This window comes from Eptesicus fuscus, chromosome 18, assembly GCF_027574615.1.
Source record: "Eptesicus fuscus isolate TK198812 chromosome 18, DD_ASM_mEF_20220401, whole genome shotgun sequence".
Classification (NCBI taxonomy): domain Eukaryota; kingdom Metazoa; phylum Chordata; class Mammalia; order Chiroptera; family Vespertilionidae; genus Eptesicus; species Eptesicus fuscus.
The window spans coordinates 50898270-50912899 of record NC_072490.1 but is presented as its reverse complement, the minus strand read 5'-3'; the positions used below and the strand labels follow the sequence as shown (position 1 = coordinate 50912899).

Below are 14630 nucleotides of genomic sequence, written 5' to 3'. Positions count from 1 at the left end.
CAGGGGCCTTGGCCTGGCATCGCCCGTGTCCCCCACCACCCACCCCCAGTTCCCCGTTTGCCATCAGGTGATGGGAGCCTGCCGGCCAGGAAAAAGGACCAAGAGGTGGTCAGTGCGCCTCATAGTGACTGGTTGAGCAGTTGTTCTGGTCATTCCGCCATTAGGGCAGATTTGCATATTACCCTTTTATTATATAGAATAAGGAAGTCTCAGATTTTATCCAAAACTGACACATCTACTTAGGCTCTGAGTCCTATTCCCTTTTTCCAAATCAAGGTATTATCCTTGTGATTATCCATTTTCTCACATGTGCTCAATCATTCCTCACTCCTGAATCATTTCCAAAGTAGACAAACATGCCCTTATATGATAAAGTAAATAAAATTAAAACAAAAAAAACTTCCCTTTATCCATGCCCCCATCCTGCTATTGCTTCATTTCTTCCTCCTCTTTCAAAGCAAAACCCTTTGAAGACCTGCCTACACTTGTCCCCTCCACTTCCTCGGCGTCAGTTCTATGGCCTCCTCCACTCTTCTGAGTAAGGTCATTAATGACCTCTACACTGCCAAAGCAAGAGATGAGATGAAGTCCCTGGCCTGGCTTTATTTAACCTCACAGCAGCATCTGACACAGGCAATCCCTTCTCACTAAAAGCGGTTTCTTCTCTCAACTTCCACACCACCACACTCGCCTGGTTCCCTTCCACTCTCACTGGGAGACTCCTTACCTCTTTTGCAGATTCCTCCTCACCACAACCCCCTCAATGAGGGCTCAGCCACTGGCCCTCTTCTGTTCACTGACATGCATATCTTAGAGGAACTAGCCCCATCCCGCTCTCTCCAAGCCCTCTATACAGTGATGATGAGGCCTCACCTAGTGTCTCCAGCCCAGGCTGCTCCACCAAGCTCCAGACTGTGGATTCAGTTGCCCACTCCACAGCTGCACAGGAACGCCCAGTCAGTATATCAAACACAGTGTGGCCCAAACAGAACTCCTGACCGAGCCTCCATATCCTCTGCCATTCCTCAGCTTATTAAATGGTATCAACTCAGCTCCCAAGATTCAGATCCCCCAACTTTCCCCCGCATCCACATTCAATCTTCACTAAATCATGTCAACTCCACCTCTAAAACATATCCTTTAAGAGGACAACCTCTCTGCATTGCCACTGCCATCACCGGGATCAAAGTCACCATCCCCTCCCACCTAGTCTTGGGTATCTATACCCTCCACCCAATCCATTCGCCATACAACAGCCAGGGGCCTTAACACAAGGTGAATTAGATCAGGCCATTCCCTGCTGAAGCACCCACCCCCCCCCTCCTCACCCCCCGTAACCTCCCCCAGGCTCCCATTACACTTAGGATAAAGCCAAATTCCTGACCTTTGATCACAAAGATCCTGATCAGACCTCATGCCTCATTTCCCACCACTCTTCTCCATTCCCATCTCCGTGACCACGTATACGTTCCCCTTCTGCTTGGAACACTTTCCCCTCCTTCCACATGATCCAGTGGCACTGTTCTCTCATCATTCAGGTCTCAGCTCAAACGTCAAGTTCTCAGAAATGCCTTCCTGATCATGTCAGCTAGAGCCCTGCCTCCCCACTCCCAACTTACTAGCCTACTTGATTGAGCACTCACCGTCCTTGAAAAATGTTTGTGCATTTACCGTGTCTCGCTTCACTGGAGAGCAGGAGTTCTTTCTGACTTGTGTCACTCTATCCTCAACACCCATCAGAGAACCTGGCACTTAGTGGGTGACTCCATAAATATTTGCTAACCAACTGCCTGCCTTGGGGGTTATGCCTGTGCCTTTTTGCCTTGTTGGCAATTGTGGCCTCAGACTCTAGTCCAGCAAGCAGCACAGAGAAGGTGCCTGTCAAATGCTTGTGAGACAAAATCTAAATGAATGAAGGTGAAACAGCCAGGGAATTCTCAAGGCAGGAATCACACAGGACAAAATATCTTGAGGCCTGCCTAATGACAGAGTCGGATTCTTGTCAGGAAGCGAAATGACCTGGCTGGCAAGTTGGAGTCCTGACTGTCAAGAAGTGCTCAAAGCATCTACATGGGTTTACTTGATCAAATACGAAATGCCCAAAGGCCAAGTCCTGTAACTGAAGATTTAAAATTGGTCCAGAGTGTAATTGTACAGAATGATGGCTTTCATGAATATGTATTAACTTCAAAAATAATAATAATAAATAATGTTTTTCCTCATTAAAACATCTGTCTATATATCTACCAAAGAGAACAAGGTAACTTAAATGGAGAATTACTTCAAGTTAAAATAGGAAATTTCCAAGAATTAATGAGGAAATTTTCTAAATTCCCTCATCACACAGGGACTGCTTATGAAACCCTTAGTGACTACAACACATACATAAATCAGGTATCTCTGCCCGACGTGGCTCAGTCAACCTATGAACCAGGAGGTCACGGTTCCATTCCCAATCAGGGCACATGCCCGTGTTGCAGGCTTGATCCCCAGTGTGGGGCGTGCAGGAAGCAGCCAATCAATGATTCTCTCTCATCATTGATCTTTCTCTCTTTTCTTTCTTTCTCTCTTTCTTTCTTTCTCTCTTTTCTTCCTTCCTTCCTTCCTTCCTTCCTTCCTTCCTTCCTTCCTTCCTTCCTCTCTCTCTAGCTCTCTCTCTCTCTCTCTCCTCCTCCCTCCCTCCCTCCCTGTGAAATCAATAAAAATATATATTTTTTTATAAATCAGGTATCTCTGACCCATTTCCTAACTTAGTGAGAATGACTTTATTCTGTTGGCTATCATTTGCTTTCTTGCCCAGAAAAAGAGGTTTGTAAAAACATGAACTACAGGCTTCCAGAGGAGGAGCAGTGTGATTCTACAAGCAGGAAGGTAAATATACACACGGGCTTCTCTCTGCAGGTCCAAAGAGACGACAAAGAGGAAATAAAACTTCTTCCCACTTCTCATTTTTACTAGAGTCCAAAAAAGCTTGAAACTGGAGTTCGTTTGCTACTCTATTTTCCTAAGCATGCTGCAGTTTCCTCACTGTCTACAGGTTGCCTGCTAAAGGAAAACTGGCATTGCACTTCCTGCTGCTCCCCTGAAAGTTCTGGCTGCCCACTTTATTAGAGGCCTGCTCAGAACACTGTATTCTCATTATTGACAAAATAATCAAATGAGCAACCATCATTTGTTGAATTACTGTTAGACACTGTACTAAGTGCTGAACCTGCAATATGCCATTTAATCCTCACAAACACTATGAGGTACCACCACCATCCCCATTACACAGGTTAAGTTAACTGAGGCTTAGTAAAGCTATGGAAATTTCCTTAAGTTATTCACCTAGTAGAGATGAATTTGAACCCAAATCTGTTGTAATTCTGAAACTAAAGTTCCTAGTACATACTGCCTCTCTCTCAAAGTTGCCTTTTGCAAACTTATCACATGGAACCCCTTTCTGCACAACACCCACTAATAGCACACAGAAGTGGGGTAGCATGGAAGTCACTTTGGGAAGCTGATTTCAGGCAGTGGTTCTCAAAAACCAAAATACATACTGCTTTCCAGAAAGTACACACACACACACACACACACACACACACACAGAGAGAGAGAGAGAGAGACAGAGAGAGAGAGAGAGAGAGAGAGAGAGAGAGAGAGAGAGAAAGAAATACGGACAATGCAGTAAGTCTTTCCTAAACCTAAACTTTCTTCAAATTTAAAGGACTGTCCTTTATTCCAGAACACTGGCCCTCTATTTTTATGGTGGTAAGAACGATATATGTGTCTAATTATATGTATTATAAAATGCTAGCACCTCTGTTTGGTCCTCAGTTTGTTGCAGAAACTTCCCGACTTCTAATATAAAAGCCCAAGGACCACTGGCTAAAAGCATTCTTCTTCTTTTTCCTACTGCAATATTTGGAGTTCAGAACTATGGAAAACATCTGTATAACCTGGGAGGGGAATATTTCCTGTGTTAAGATTGTGAATCTAATTGATAATACACTATTACTTTTTCCTTGCCAAAAGCTTATATGTAAGAGAAAAAGCATTTCATGTTAGCAGGGTCTTTATTACAAAGAGAAACAAGAACATTTAACCTAGTTTTATGTTAGGAGTGCCTGAAATGCAAAAACCATTCTTCTCTTTCTCTTGCTCATTTATAATATTCCCTGCTGTACAAAATGAATATAAATGTAATCCTTTGCCTTTCTCTCAAAAGTACAGTAACTCCAACTGTTAAGTATACTAACAGGCTTCCTTTTCTCCTTAGAAGTTCAATCAAAAAATACTTTATAATCAGAGGGGCACATTTATTAGAAATACTGCCATAAACTTTGAATATCAATGCAATTAAAAGCAATCTTGTACTGAAATGCTATTTAAGTAGTAAAATTTCACTTCTCCTTTTTTAAAGAATTTTTTTAATGGCACAAATCCCAGATGATTGTTTGCTATCTGCTGCAACCTTATCTTTCATTTAATCTTTTTTAAAAGCCAATTACTTCCAATGCAAACTGCACGCTTCCCCTCCCCCTAAATATATATGTGTATATATATATATATATATATATATACACACACACACACACACACACACACACACACATATATATATTTTATTTTTTTTTTTCCTAGAAGAACTGCTAAATACAACATATAGTCAGTTGTAAGGCATAGCAAGGAAAAAGCTCTGACATTTTTACTTAAAATTCTTTTCTTTTTTTTTGGTAAAGGTCAGTATTTCTAGCCAAGTATAAGGAAAACAAAGGTCATAGCAACCTGCTCAAGCTCATGAGAAGCGGGTGCACATTCTGGAATGGGTCAGCACAGCAGAGGGTGGAGCATGTGGGCTATGGGGTTAGGCAGATCTGGGTTACAGGGCCTCTTACATGCTTTGTGATCTTAGTAAGGCACCTCACTTCTCAGAGCCTCAGTTTCCTCCTCTGTAAAATGGGAATAATGGTAACATCTAGATGAAAGGACTGCTGTGAAGATTACATGAGGTCAAACCTGTGCTGGCATAGAATAAAAGTCCTCACCAAATTTAAGCTGTCCACATACAGGAACATTGTGAGATTTGGACGCAAGGAATCAGGATGTCCTTATAAGGAAGAAGCAAAACAATATAAGATATAGGTCATACTCAATAATGATGCATAAATTCCTTACACTTCTCTCCTGAGATAAGAATTTGCAAGAACCAATCAAAACTAAATGGAGCCCTAGACGGTTTGGCTCAGTGGACTAAAGGGTCCCGGGATTGATTCTGGTCAAGGGCACATGACCGGGTTGCGGGCTCCAGTGGGGGGCGTGCAGGAGGCAACTGATCAATGAGTCTCTCTCATCATTGATGTTTCTATCTCTCCCTCTCCATTCCTTTCTGAAATGAAAATATATATATATATTTTAAAAACCCTAAATACAGTACAGTTAGGAACCCCATCCTACTACTGCAGGTAACATGCATGGTTTCCATTAACTGAGAAGCCTTGAAGGTTGAGGAGCTCAGCATGGATTGTGCCAGGCGCTGCACTTTTTTCAGCAAGTCTAAGGACACTGTATGCTGCTTCATCAATCAAAATGCAGATTTGTTTCCTGGTGAATCCCCTTATAATTCCCAAACCTACAACAGGGTTTCAGCTTCTCTAAGCCAGCACAAGAGCAGAAATTCTGAAGAATATGAGCCCCCGAAACCTTTTGAAAAGCCCATAAGAGTTCTAGATTCTTTCACTAGAACATTTACACACCATCAGGGACTTAATAGAAGCCAAGCAACAACTTCACAGCCCAAGGCTTTTGGAAGCTGGGACAGTAACAGCTCTGTTGCTGCTTCATTTGCATTGTCCTGAAACAGGAATATGCCCAAGGAAGTGGCAGTGAATGACAAAAGCGAACAAATATAGGTACCTTCTTATACAAAATCGTCTCTTTCTCTTTATATTTCTCTCTAGCTCGACATATTTCTTCAATATTGAATAAACTTTTGGTTTAAGAATAGATTTTACTATTCTGAAGAATCACCCTCTCAAAAGCAAAGTTCAAAGAGTTCTAGAATCAAATTCTGTAGAATGAGTTTCCCTTGGTTAACCAAGAGATCCATTAGAACAAGGACAGTAAAACTTTCTCTGTAAAGACCCAGACAGCCTGTTCTGGACTTGGTGGGCTGTAAGCTCTCAGTCCCACCTACTCAACTCTGCTATTCATCCTACGGAGACAGCCATAGACAAATAAGCAAATGAATGGATGTGGCTATGTTCCAATGAAACTTTACTATGGACACTGACATCTGCATTTCATATTTTTCACATCATAAAATAATCATCTTTTGAGTTTTTATTTCAACCATTCAACAAGGTAAAAACCATTCTTAGCCTGCAGGAAGGATTTGGCCCACAGGTTGAAAATAGCTAAGGTGCCATAATCAGGAAAAAGACTTCCTGCTGTAGGGGTCTCTCTAGATCTCCCGGGGAGGGGGGGGGAGTGTGGGGGTGCGGGGGAGTCTCTCTAGGTATGGCGGGGGGGGGGGGGGAGTGTGGGGGAGCGGAGGACTCTGACTTCTGGGTTCCTGCTGACTTTACAAGCAGAGCATTTCCTATAGGAACTGCCAGCAAGGGTGCTGTAACTGCAGCCCTAATGTTCATCCAGGTGAGCATCAAGGGTGGGTAATCTGCAACAGAATCACCTGCATACTTCTTAAATGTGTATTACTGTGATTCTGATGCAGTGAACTTGGATCTCACCGATTTCTGCTGAGGCTCAGTTTCAAACTCCACTTGAGATGCAGGCAGCCTGTAAGCACAGTCACCTGCAGAACCCTTACACACTCATAGGGAGATGAGAAACGGCAGCCTGGCTTGCCTGAAAAGGAGGTGCAGAGCACTTTAAGGCTCCATTGTGTAGGAAACAAGCTGAAGTCCATAGAAGCATAAAAAAGAAAACCAAAAGAAATGATATGATGTCTGGGATGTCCTTCAGACTAATTTAATGTGGGGAGCTGGGTAGAGATGAAACAAGATTGGGCCATGACTCAGTTGTTTAAGCTGTGTGATGGATAAAAGGAGGCTGGCTCATTAAAGTAGTTTCTCTATTTTTATAAATTTCAAATTGTACACACACACATACACACACAAAAAAGAAGGGGAAAATAGAAGAGAAACCCTAGAGAAAAATAAAAATGCTCTTAACTTCAGGGAGGGGGTTTTATGCCTATAATGTAGTTACTTTAACAGTACTTCACACAAACATCCATGTATTTGTTTTCAGGTTAACTACAAACTATTTTTTTTTTACCTAGGAAAGAAAAAAGTGGTATTGTTACGCTGACTCAGTCTGTGTTGACTGAGGCTAACCTACCTCCCCAGTCTGTCTTTTTTTAAAAAAAAACCTAACTGCCAGTAGGTGCCAACCAGCATCTTTTCCATCTTGCCTTAGGATCAATTATGACCTGTTATTATGAGGAAAAATCACCTGTCATCAAGTGCGGACATCGTCCTGGGTTGCCATCTTATGCCCTTGCCTAAATATCAGAGATAAGAGAGGTGGTGTCCTGTCTGCACTCTTTCAGGAAAGTGTAAATGAAGTGCTAAACTCAGGACAGACAGCAACAGGACCTGCTGAAAGACAGCCTCTGGCCTCCCCAGTGGCCATAAAGCACACTTCTCAGAGACTAAGTCACAAATTGGTTCAACCCTCATCTTTGAGCGACTCAGTTCAATCTTTATGATAGCCCAATGAGCAGTGTGCTGGAGCTAAATCCAGGGTGAGGCAAAAGTAGGTTTACAGTTGTGAGCATGCCAAACAGTGTTTATTCTTGCATAATTATTTATTAATTATTATATTATTTTCCGTAGGAACTGTAAATGTACTTTTGCCCCACCCTGTATATGTGAGTCAGCCAAGCCAGTGTCCTCTGGGAACTGACACTCTAATGAAAGCCAACATACAATACATGCTTTCACATGGTGATAGGTAGAGTGGAGAAGAAAAGGATGGGCTACTTTTATATTGTATAACAAGTTTAAGAGAAGTGAGGGATAGCATCCCTAAGAAAATGTTATTTCCAAAAACACTGTTGACACCCACAAGGACACCATATAGTTTGTTTGTTTTTTAATTGCCAAGAAATTAAGGCATTTAATGTTTTCATTTTTAAAGGCTCCCCTATATGTTCAGGCACTAATATAGAAACCTTTAATCAGTTAACTTACACCAATCAAGTTCATCTAAACATAATTTTGTGGACTCTAGAGTTTCACAAATCACCTGAAAAGGTATTATCTTCTGAGTTCAGTCATTTGAAATAAGTCAAATATATTATCAATCTTTTTCCACCAAAATCAACCATACAATCAACTAATGTTACAAATTAGAAGAAAACAAGGCAATATAAGTATGAGGATGAAGATGAAAAACAGGCTGACCTCTGAAAGATAACTGAAATCTTATCCTAAAATTTGCCTACTTATTAATTGGAAGAGGGAATGAGGGAATGATATATCAGCTAAACCTCAAATAATCTCACTTCCATATAAATCAATAATTCCAACCTTTCCCACAGCCATAACCATTGGGCAGTCTTGCCATGAGGAAACTGGCCAACAAAAGGACAAGAGGAAAAAAAGATCTAGACCTTAGGTTAGTAATTTTAAATCTGGGGACTTGAATCCAAGAGAAGCTGTGGACACTTTCCCTAGAAAGTGGGCATATATACTAGTTTGCATACAATATCAGGGGAACTATGACCCCCTGAAGCCCATTGAAGTCCTGGATTAAAAACTCCTGACCTAGCCGAAACCGGTTTGGCTCAGTGGATAGAGCGTCGGCCTGCGGACTGAGGGGTCCCAGGTTCGATTCCGATCAAGGGCATGTACCTTGGTTGCGGGCACATCCCCAGTAGGGGATGTGCAAGAGGCAGCTGATCGATGTTTCTCTATCATCGATGTTTCTAACTCTCTATCCCTCTCTCTTCCTCTCTGTAATAAAATCAATAAAATATATTTAAAAAAAAAAAAAAACTCCTGACCTAGATAAACGTCAAATTAGGAAATCAGGTCTCAGACTATCAGCAGTTGAAAGGGCTGTAAGAAGCGTACAGTCATTTTCAATACATTATCTAATTAAATTGCAACCCCTACAACAACCTTGGGAAGTAGGTATTATCATCTCCTTTTACAAAGAGGGAAAGCTAGATTCTGAGAGGTGAAAGAACTAATTCAAGGTTAAGCATCCTCCTCTCACACCCAGATTACTAATCCTTAATTAAATCCTCAATCATGAACTAGAGAAGAATTTAAGAACTCTAGTCCATATTTCAGGACATCTTCCAAGATGGAGAGTTTCTGACTTTTAGTACAGTGAAACCTTGGTTCTTGAACGTCTCCCATCTGGAACAATTCAGTTCTTGACCAAGTTGTTCACAGAAAAAAAGGTCTCGGTTATCAACCAAATCTTCAGTTTTTAACCTGACAACCTTTTCACGCTGATATCTCAGTTAAGACAAAAAGCTTCTCTCAGGTAACAAAGGAGAGAATGCTTTTGTTGCTGGTTAAATTGAGGATTAGCACAATTTTAAGACCTAAGGAAGCCTTCATAATGTTGTAAAGGTTTGAAAGTGCTCACAAAACAGCAATCACAGGCAACTGAATAAGTAGAAAAACTGTTGTCGATTGGATAAAGGAAAAGCAGTTAGCCAGTGACAGCATTTCGGAGGCAGTGCTATATGAAAATTCCCTTAAGGCTAGTAGGGGGTGGTAGTGTTTATTTATAAATTAAACAGCGCATTAGACATGTATTGTATATAAGAAAGATTAAAGCAATAGGAATCATTTGGGGGTCTGGAATGGGTTAATTCAATTTACATTATTTCTAATGGGGAAAAATGATTCAGTTTTCAAACAAATTGCTTCTCTAACAGCCTTCCATTAAGATCCAGAAACGAGGTTCCACTATACTTCATATGATCAAGTTATTTACACATTTCTTCCCAATTTAACCTCATTGACAAGAGCAAGTTAGTATGAATGTAATTCCAAAACACCTTTTTACATTAGGAAATAATGTAACCAAAGACAAAGGATAATTGTCTAATAATTTTTGTTAATTTTAAAATGTTTTTTCATTTCTTAAGCAGCCTGTCATAAGTTCTTGGTTAAAAAAACAAAAACAAAGGCCCACTGGGTCAGTGCTGAACCTTCTCATGATGGGATTTTTAAACTGTCCCAGAAAAATCCTGTCACAGATGAATCAAGATCTGACTGAATTGAAAAACTTCAGTCTCTACTCCAAACAGGCAGGCAGAGTTTCAGATGAGCTAGCCACTTCAGCATCCTCTGAATGGTTAGAGCGGTTTAAAAAATGGCACCCCTAACAGTCCTGAATAATTTGATTGGTCAGAATCACATACAACCAAATCTATTACCCTCTGCACATCAAGATGGTAGTTCAGGGATCTTAGATCTTCATGGTCAAACCTGCTAATGAATATGTCCCCGCAGAAAATAACAAACACAACAGAAACTGGGTCCAGGCCACTAAATTAAGTGGGTCTCAGTCCAGACCCAGTTGCCCAGTGAAACATTTACACACTTATTCATCCTCTATAGAGAAATTACCAATAATTAGCACACTGTTTTCACACAGATTTAGAAACCCTTTATGGGAAATGTATCCACACCCATAGAATGAAAACGAAGAACAAGTGCAGGTCAGGTCCTCTAAAGCTCTACTCCAATTGCTTCCTGTGAGAGTTGCCACCTAGTGATTTTAATTTTTTAAGCCCAGGCAAGCTGCCAATTCAACACTAAAACCGGACTAACAACTGACTTTTCCTATTGCAACATCACCAGCAAGTCCTGTGCTTTCCCTCTTTTTCCTTTGCTTGCAAACAGCAATTCTCATTTTCAAAATCAACTAATTTGCTCTATAATCTGTTCCAATTGGAAGCTCTCAGAGAGCTGCCAATGGAATTACTCTTCCTCCTAGTGCCAAGAGGCCAACAAGTGGCCAATTCAAAAAACCAAAACAGTGGATGTGAAGAAAAAATAGGCACTAAACACAACAAATGTGAAGACAGTAACAACCGGCCAACTCTGGACTTGAACATGTTCCACTTGCCAAAGTTCTTACCTATTCTTGTGCCCTGGACAGTAACTATACCAAAATAAACGGCTACAAGTGAGAAATAAAATTGCACAGGGGAATATAAACTCAATATTTTGGATTACCAAATTCCACTCAAGACCTTGTCCATAGTACCACTGAAAAAAAAATAACTGGACCTGAACCTAAGGTTGACTGGCCTCAGAAGTTCTTTCTGACCAGGCCTGGCACAGGCATTAACTAGACAGCAAATGTGACTATTTAGCAAAACAAAACAAAAACACAAAGGAAATCTGAAGGGCGTCTGACAGTTTAGATGGCTGACCTGACTTGCATTGGGAGGCACACCTTTAGCTACAGATATTTCCCTACAGTATTCTTCTACCAAACAGTTTTATTAAACGCTGACCAATAATTTTACTGTTTTCACCTTCAGGGCACAATATAGACTTGTTTCACCATAAGCTCCCTCCCGCCTCCCCCTCCCCCCCCCCCAATCTTGGCAGCTCACAAAAAAATCTGACCAACCGCTCCTCAGCTGTGATGATCCTGTTGAACTTTTGTAACTCAAATTCCATAAAAATAAGGCTGCACAGGTAACGTGCCATCTTTTTTTAAAGTTCAAAATTCATTTTGATTGCCAGCAGAAATTTTCAGGTGGCCAGGTTTCCTTTCCAGAACCCCTGAAAGCATTTGCGGAAATGCTTTCGGAAGCGAATTCCTTCCTCCACTGGTCTCCTCCGTCCAGGTCAAACCTGAACTCCCGCAGGTGCCAGCGCTCACCACTGAGCCGCCGCACCGCGCCAGGCCTCCACCGGAGGCTCCAGGACGCTCCCATCACGGAAAGCCCCTCGGAAACCAGATTTCCAACCGCTTCGTCGGTCCTCCCGCTTCTTCCTCCTCCGGCAGCATCCTCGCGCGCCGGGGAGGAGTGGGTAGGTGGGCGAGCGTCCCCTGCCCTGGTGAAGCCAGCAAGGAAACTTCCCCGGGGCTGGCACGGATCCTTCAGGGGGCTGGACTCACCTTCGCGACAGAGCCCCATGACTTCGCGGTTTTTCCCAAACTCCTTGAAACTTTCGTCCAATTCCGCCCCTAGGAGATACACACACACGGGAGGAGGGGAGAGCAGGTCAGTGGCGGGGAGTGTGACGCAGGCTCACGCACGCACGGAGTAGGTGCGGGCACCTCGCTCCCCCCAACCGAGCGATAGCATCTCTGACCCCCGCGGGGGCTGCGCACAGCACGCGGGAGGGGACCGGCCAGAGGTGGGAGCGCGGGGCGGGGGAGGAGGGCGTGCACACTCACCGTCCTTCCCAGGAAGTTTGGAAGCCTCGACCCACAGATTCCACGACTGTCCCAGCATCGCTTCGGGACTGGGCAAGGGCCTGCGCTCCCCGACGGTCGCCATGGCGGCGGCGGCCGAGGTGGAGGCGGCGCCGGGGCCGCTGTCCTCCGGCCGTAGGCGCCGTGGCGGCGGCGGCTGCCGCTGGGGTTGCGGAGGCTGCTGCTGCTGCTGCCGGGCGGCCGCCGCCGCTGCTCCGCCCGCCGCCGCCGCCGCTCGGCGCGGCTCCCCCCTGACGTCATCCGCGGCCCGCTCCGACATTCTTTCCGCTCCTACAATGTAACAAAAAAGGGGGAAAAGAGTCGCGCGGGGGCCGCTTTTAAGGAGGCGCCGGGGAGTTCCGGCGGCGTGCGCGGCCCGCGGGCCGGGTGGGGCGCCTGACAGCAGCCCCGGCCGCCCAGCCCGCCGCCCCCCGGGCCACCCCCCGCCCCGGGCGCAAAGTCCGCGCCTCCGGCTCGCTTTCGCTTTCGCCTCCCGCGGCCCTCGGGGGAGGGGACGAGCCGCCGGCCGCCAGACTCCGCGGCGCAAGGTCCCCTGCCGGCCTCTGCCGCCAGCCCCGGCCCGGAGGCCGGCGCCCGCCCGCCCGCGCCGGGGAGGCCCGAAACGCAGCCCGGCCCTTGGCTGCTCACCCTGAGGCCGCTCGCATCCCCGGCCCGGGCCCTTCCGTCCGCGCGTCCGTCCGAGCGGCGGCACCCGGCCGGCTCCCTTAAGCAGAGGCGCCTCCCGCCGCCTCCTCCCCCTCGCCGGTCCCTCCCTCTCAGCTCGCTCCGGCGAAGTTTGCACGTCAAGCCCCCGGAGTGGAGCCAGGGCGAAGTCGGAAACGGAGCCACCTATGGAGGAGCCGGGCGGCCCACCCCGGGGTGCCGCCGACTGTGGTCGCCGTCGGGCCCTCCGCCCGAGGCCGGAGAGCTGGTGCAGGGAGCCTGAACCCTCCGCTCCCGGCGGCCGCGCAGCTGTCAAAAGCATGAATGGGCCGCCGCCGCCGAGCGGCCGCCGGGCGTGCAGGAAACCGCGACAGGCAGGCGAGGAAACGCGGCCCAGGTGACGTTCCCGGTGTCCGCCCGAGGCCCACCCCTGGAGGTCACAGCGTGTGTCTGGGGGACTTGAACTTCTTGTCCAGCAAAGAGAAGACCATGCAATCAGTGTAAGATGGAGTGCGGGAGAGAGAAGAGGGGAATCCTGCACTGACATATTTGGGAGACACTACCCAAAATTTCTCTATTTACCCTTCTATTTCTCCTGGAAGTGATTCATTAACCCCAAAAGTAATAAAAAAAAATCTGATTCACTTTGAATTCGAGTTATTAGTCTCTCCCTCTTTGCTTAGGGCTAGAACCCAGGGCTTAGGGCAATTCCTAGAAAATGTTTAGAAGATACTGTTTTCTATCCGATTTAGTTCACTAAATTAAGCACCTCTCCCAACCACACACACAGAGCCCAAAGGTTTTGCTTCATTGATAAGGAAAGATGGTAAAAGGCTACTTAATGAAGAGCATGTAAAGATGTGAAAATCTGAAGGCTGGGACAAACAAGGATTTTGATCATGTTTCACAGGAGTAATATCAGCACTCCTGTGACACGTGTATCTCGGCTGCCTGCTCACAGGTGCTTTCTCTAGGTAGGGAGGAAGCAGGTTTACTCCTGGGATTTTTTTATCTAGCACATCTGGTGTGACAGAGGTGGCCAACTTCTCTGCTAAAGAAACAAAGTCCAACTTGTAGAAACATAAAAATGTTTAAATAAGAGTAAAAGTTAATAAGGAAATATTATTGCATCTAAACTCAACAAAGGGCTCTTGTGAAAAGCGTTGTTTTAAATTAAAAATTTTAAAGCTTTAGAAAAAAATACGTTATTTTCAAAAGATTTAGAAATAAGTATGTAAATTTTTTCTGGATTTCATGCAAATGTAAGTTTCAAAAAGTGAAACTATTGATGCTTCCTGTCCTTATCTAAGAAACAGTAAAAACAAAATAACCAAAAGAAACAAGTGAAATGATAAAAAAACAATGTCTAAAATTTTAACCCAATAAAAGTACCAATGAGAAAAATGCACGAGTAAAGCATGTAATTCTCTTGGTAACAATAGGGTTCCTAACTCTTGTCCCCAATGCAGACTTTTAATTTTTCATTCTTCCCAAATCACTGAAAAACTGTAGAATTACATAAAACCATCTAACTTCTCTATTTTGCCTAGCTTAAA

At 44.4% G+C, this 14630-nt stretch overlaps 1 protein-coding gene across 1 annotated transcript in view; it reads right to left on the bottom strand.

Moving 5' to 3' along the window:
- ATXN7 (ataxin 7) overlaps positions 1 to 13359 on the bottom strand; it is a 125588-nt gene extending 112229 nt beyond the window's left edge. Inside the window, exons 1-3 of the mRNA XM_054729486.1 lie at positions 13060 to 13359; positions 12394 to 12702; positions 11872 to 12180 (exon numbers count right to left, since the gene is read on the bottom strand). Coding sequence (XP_054585461.1) covers positions 11872 to 12180; positions 12394 to 12691 — 607 coding nt within the window. The 5' untranslated portion in view covers positions 12692 to 12702; positions 13060 to 13359. The remainder of the gene's footprint in view (positions 1 to 11871; positions 12181 to 12393; positions 12703 to 13059) is intronic.
- Positions 13360 to 14630: the final 1271 nt, after the last annotated feature.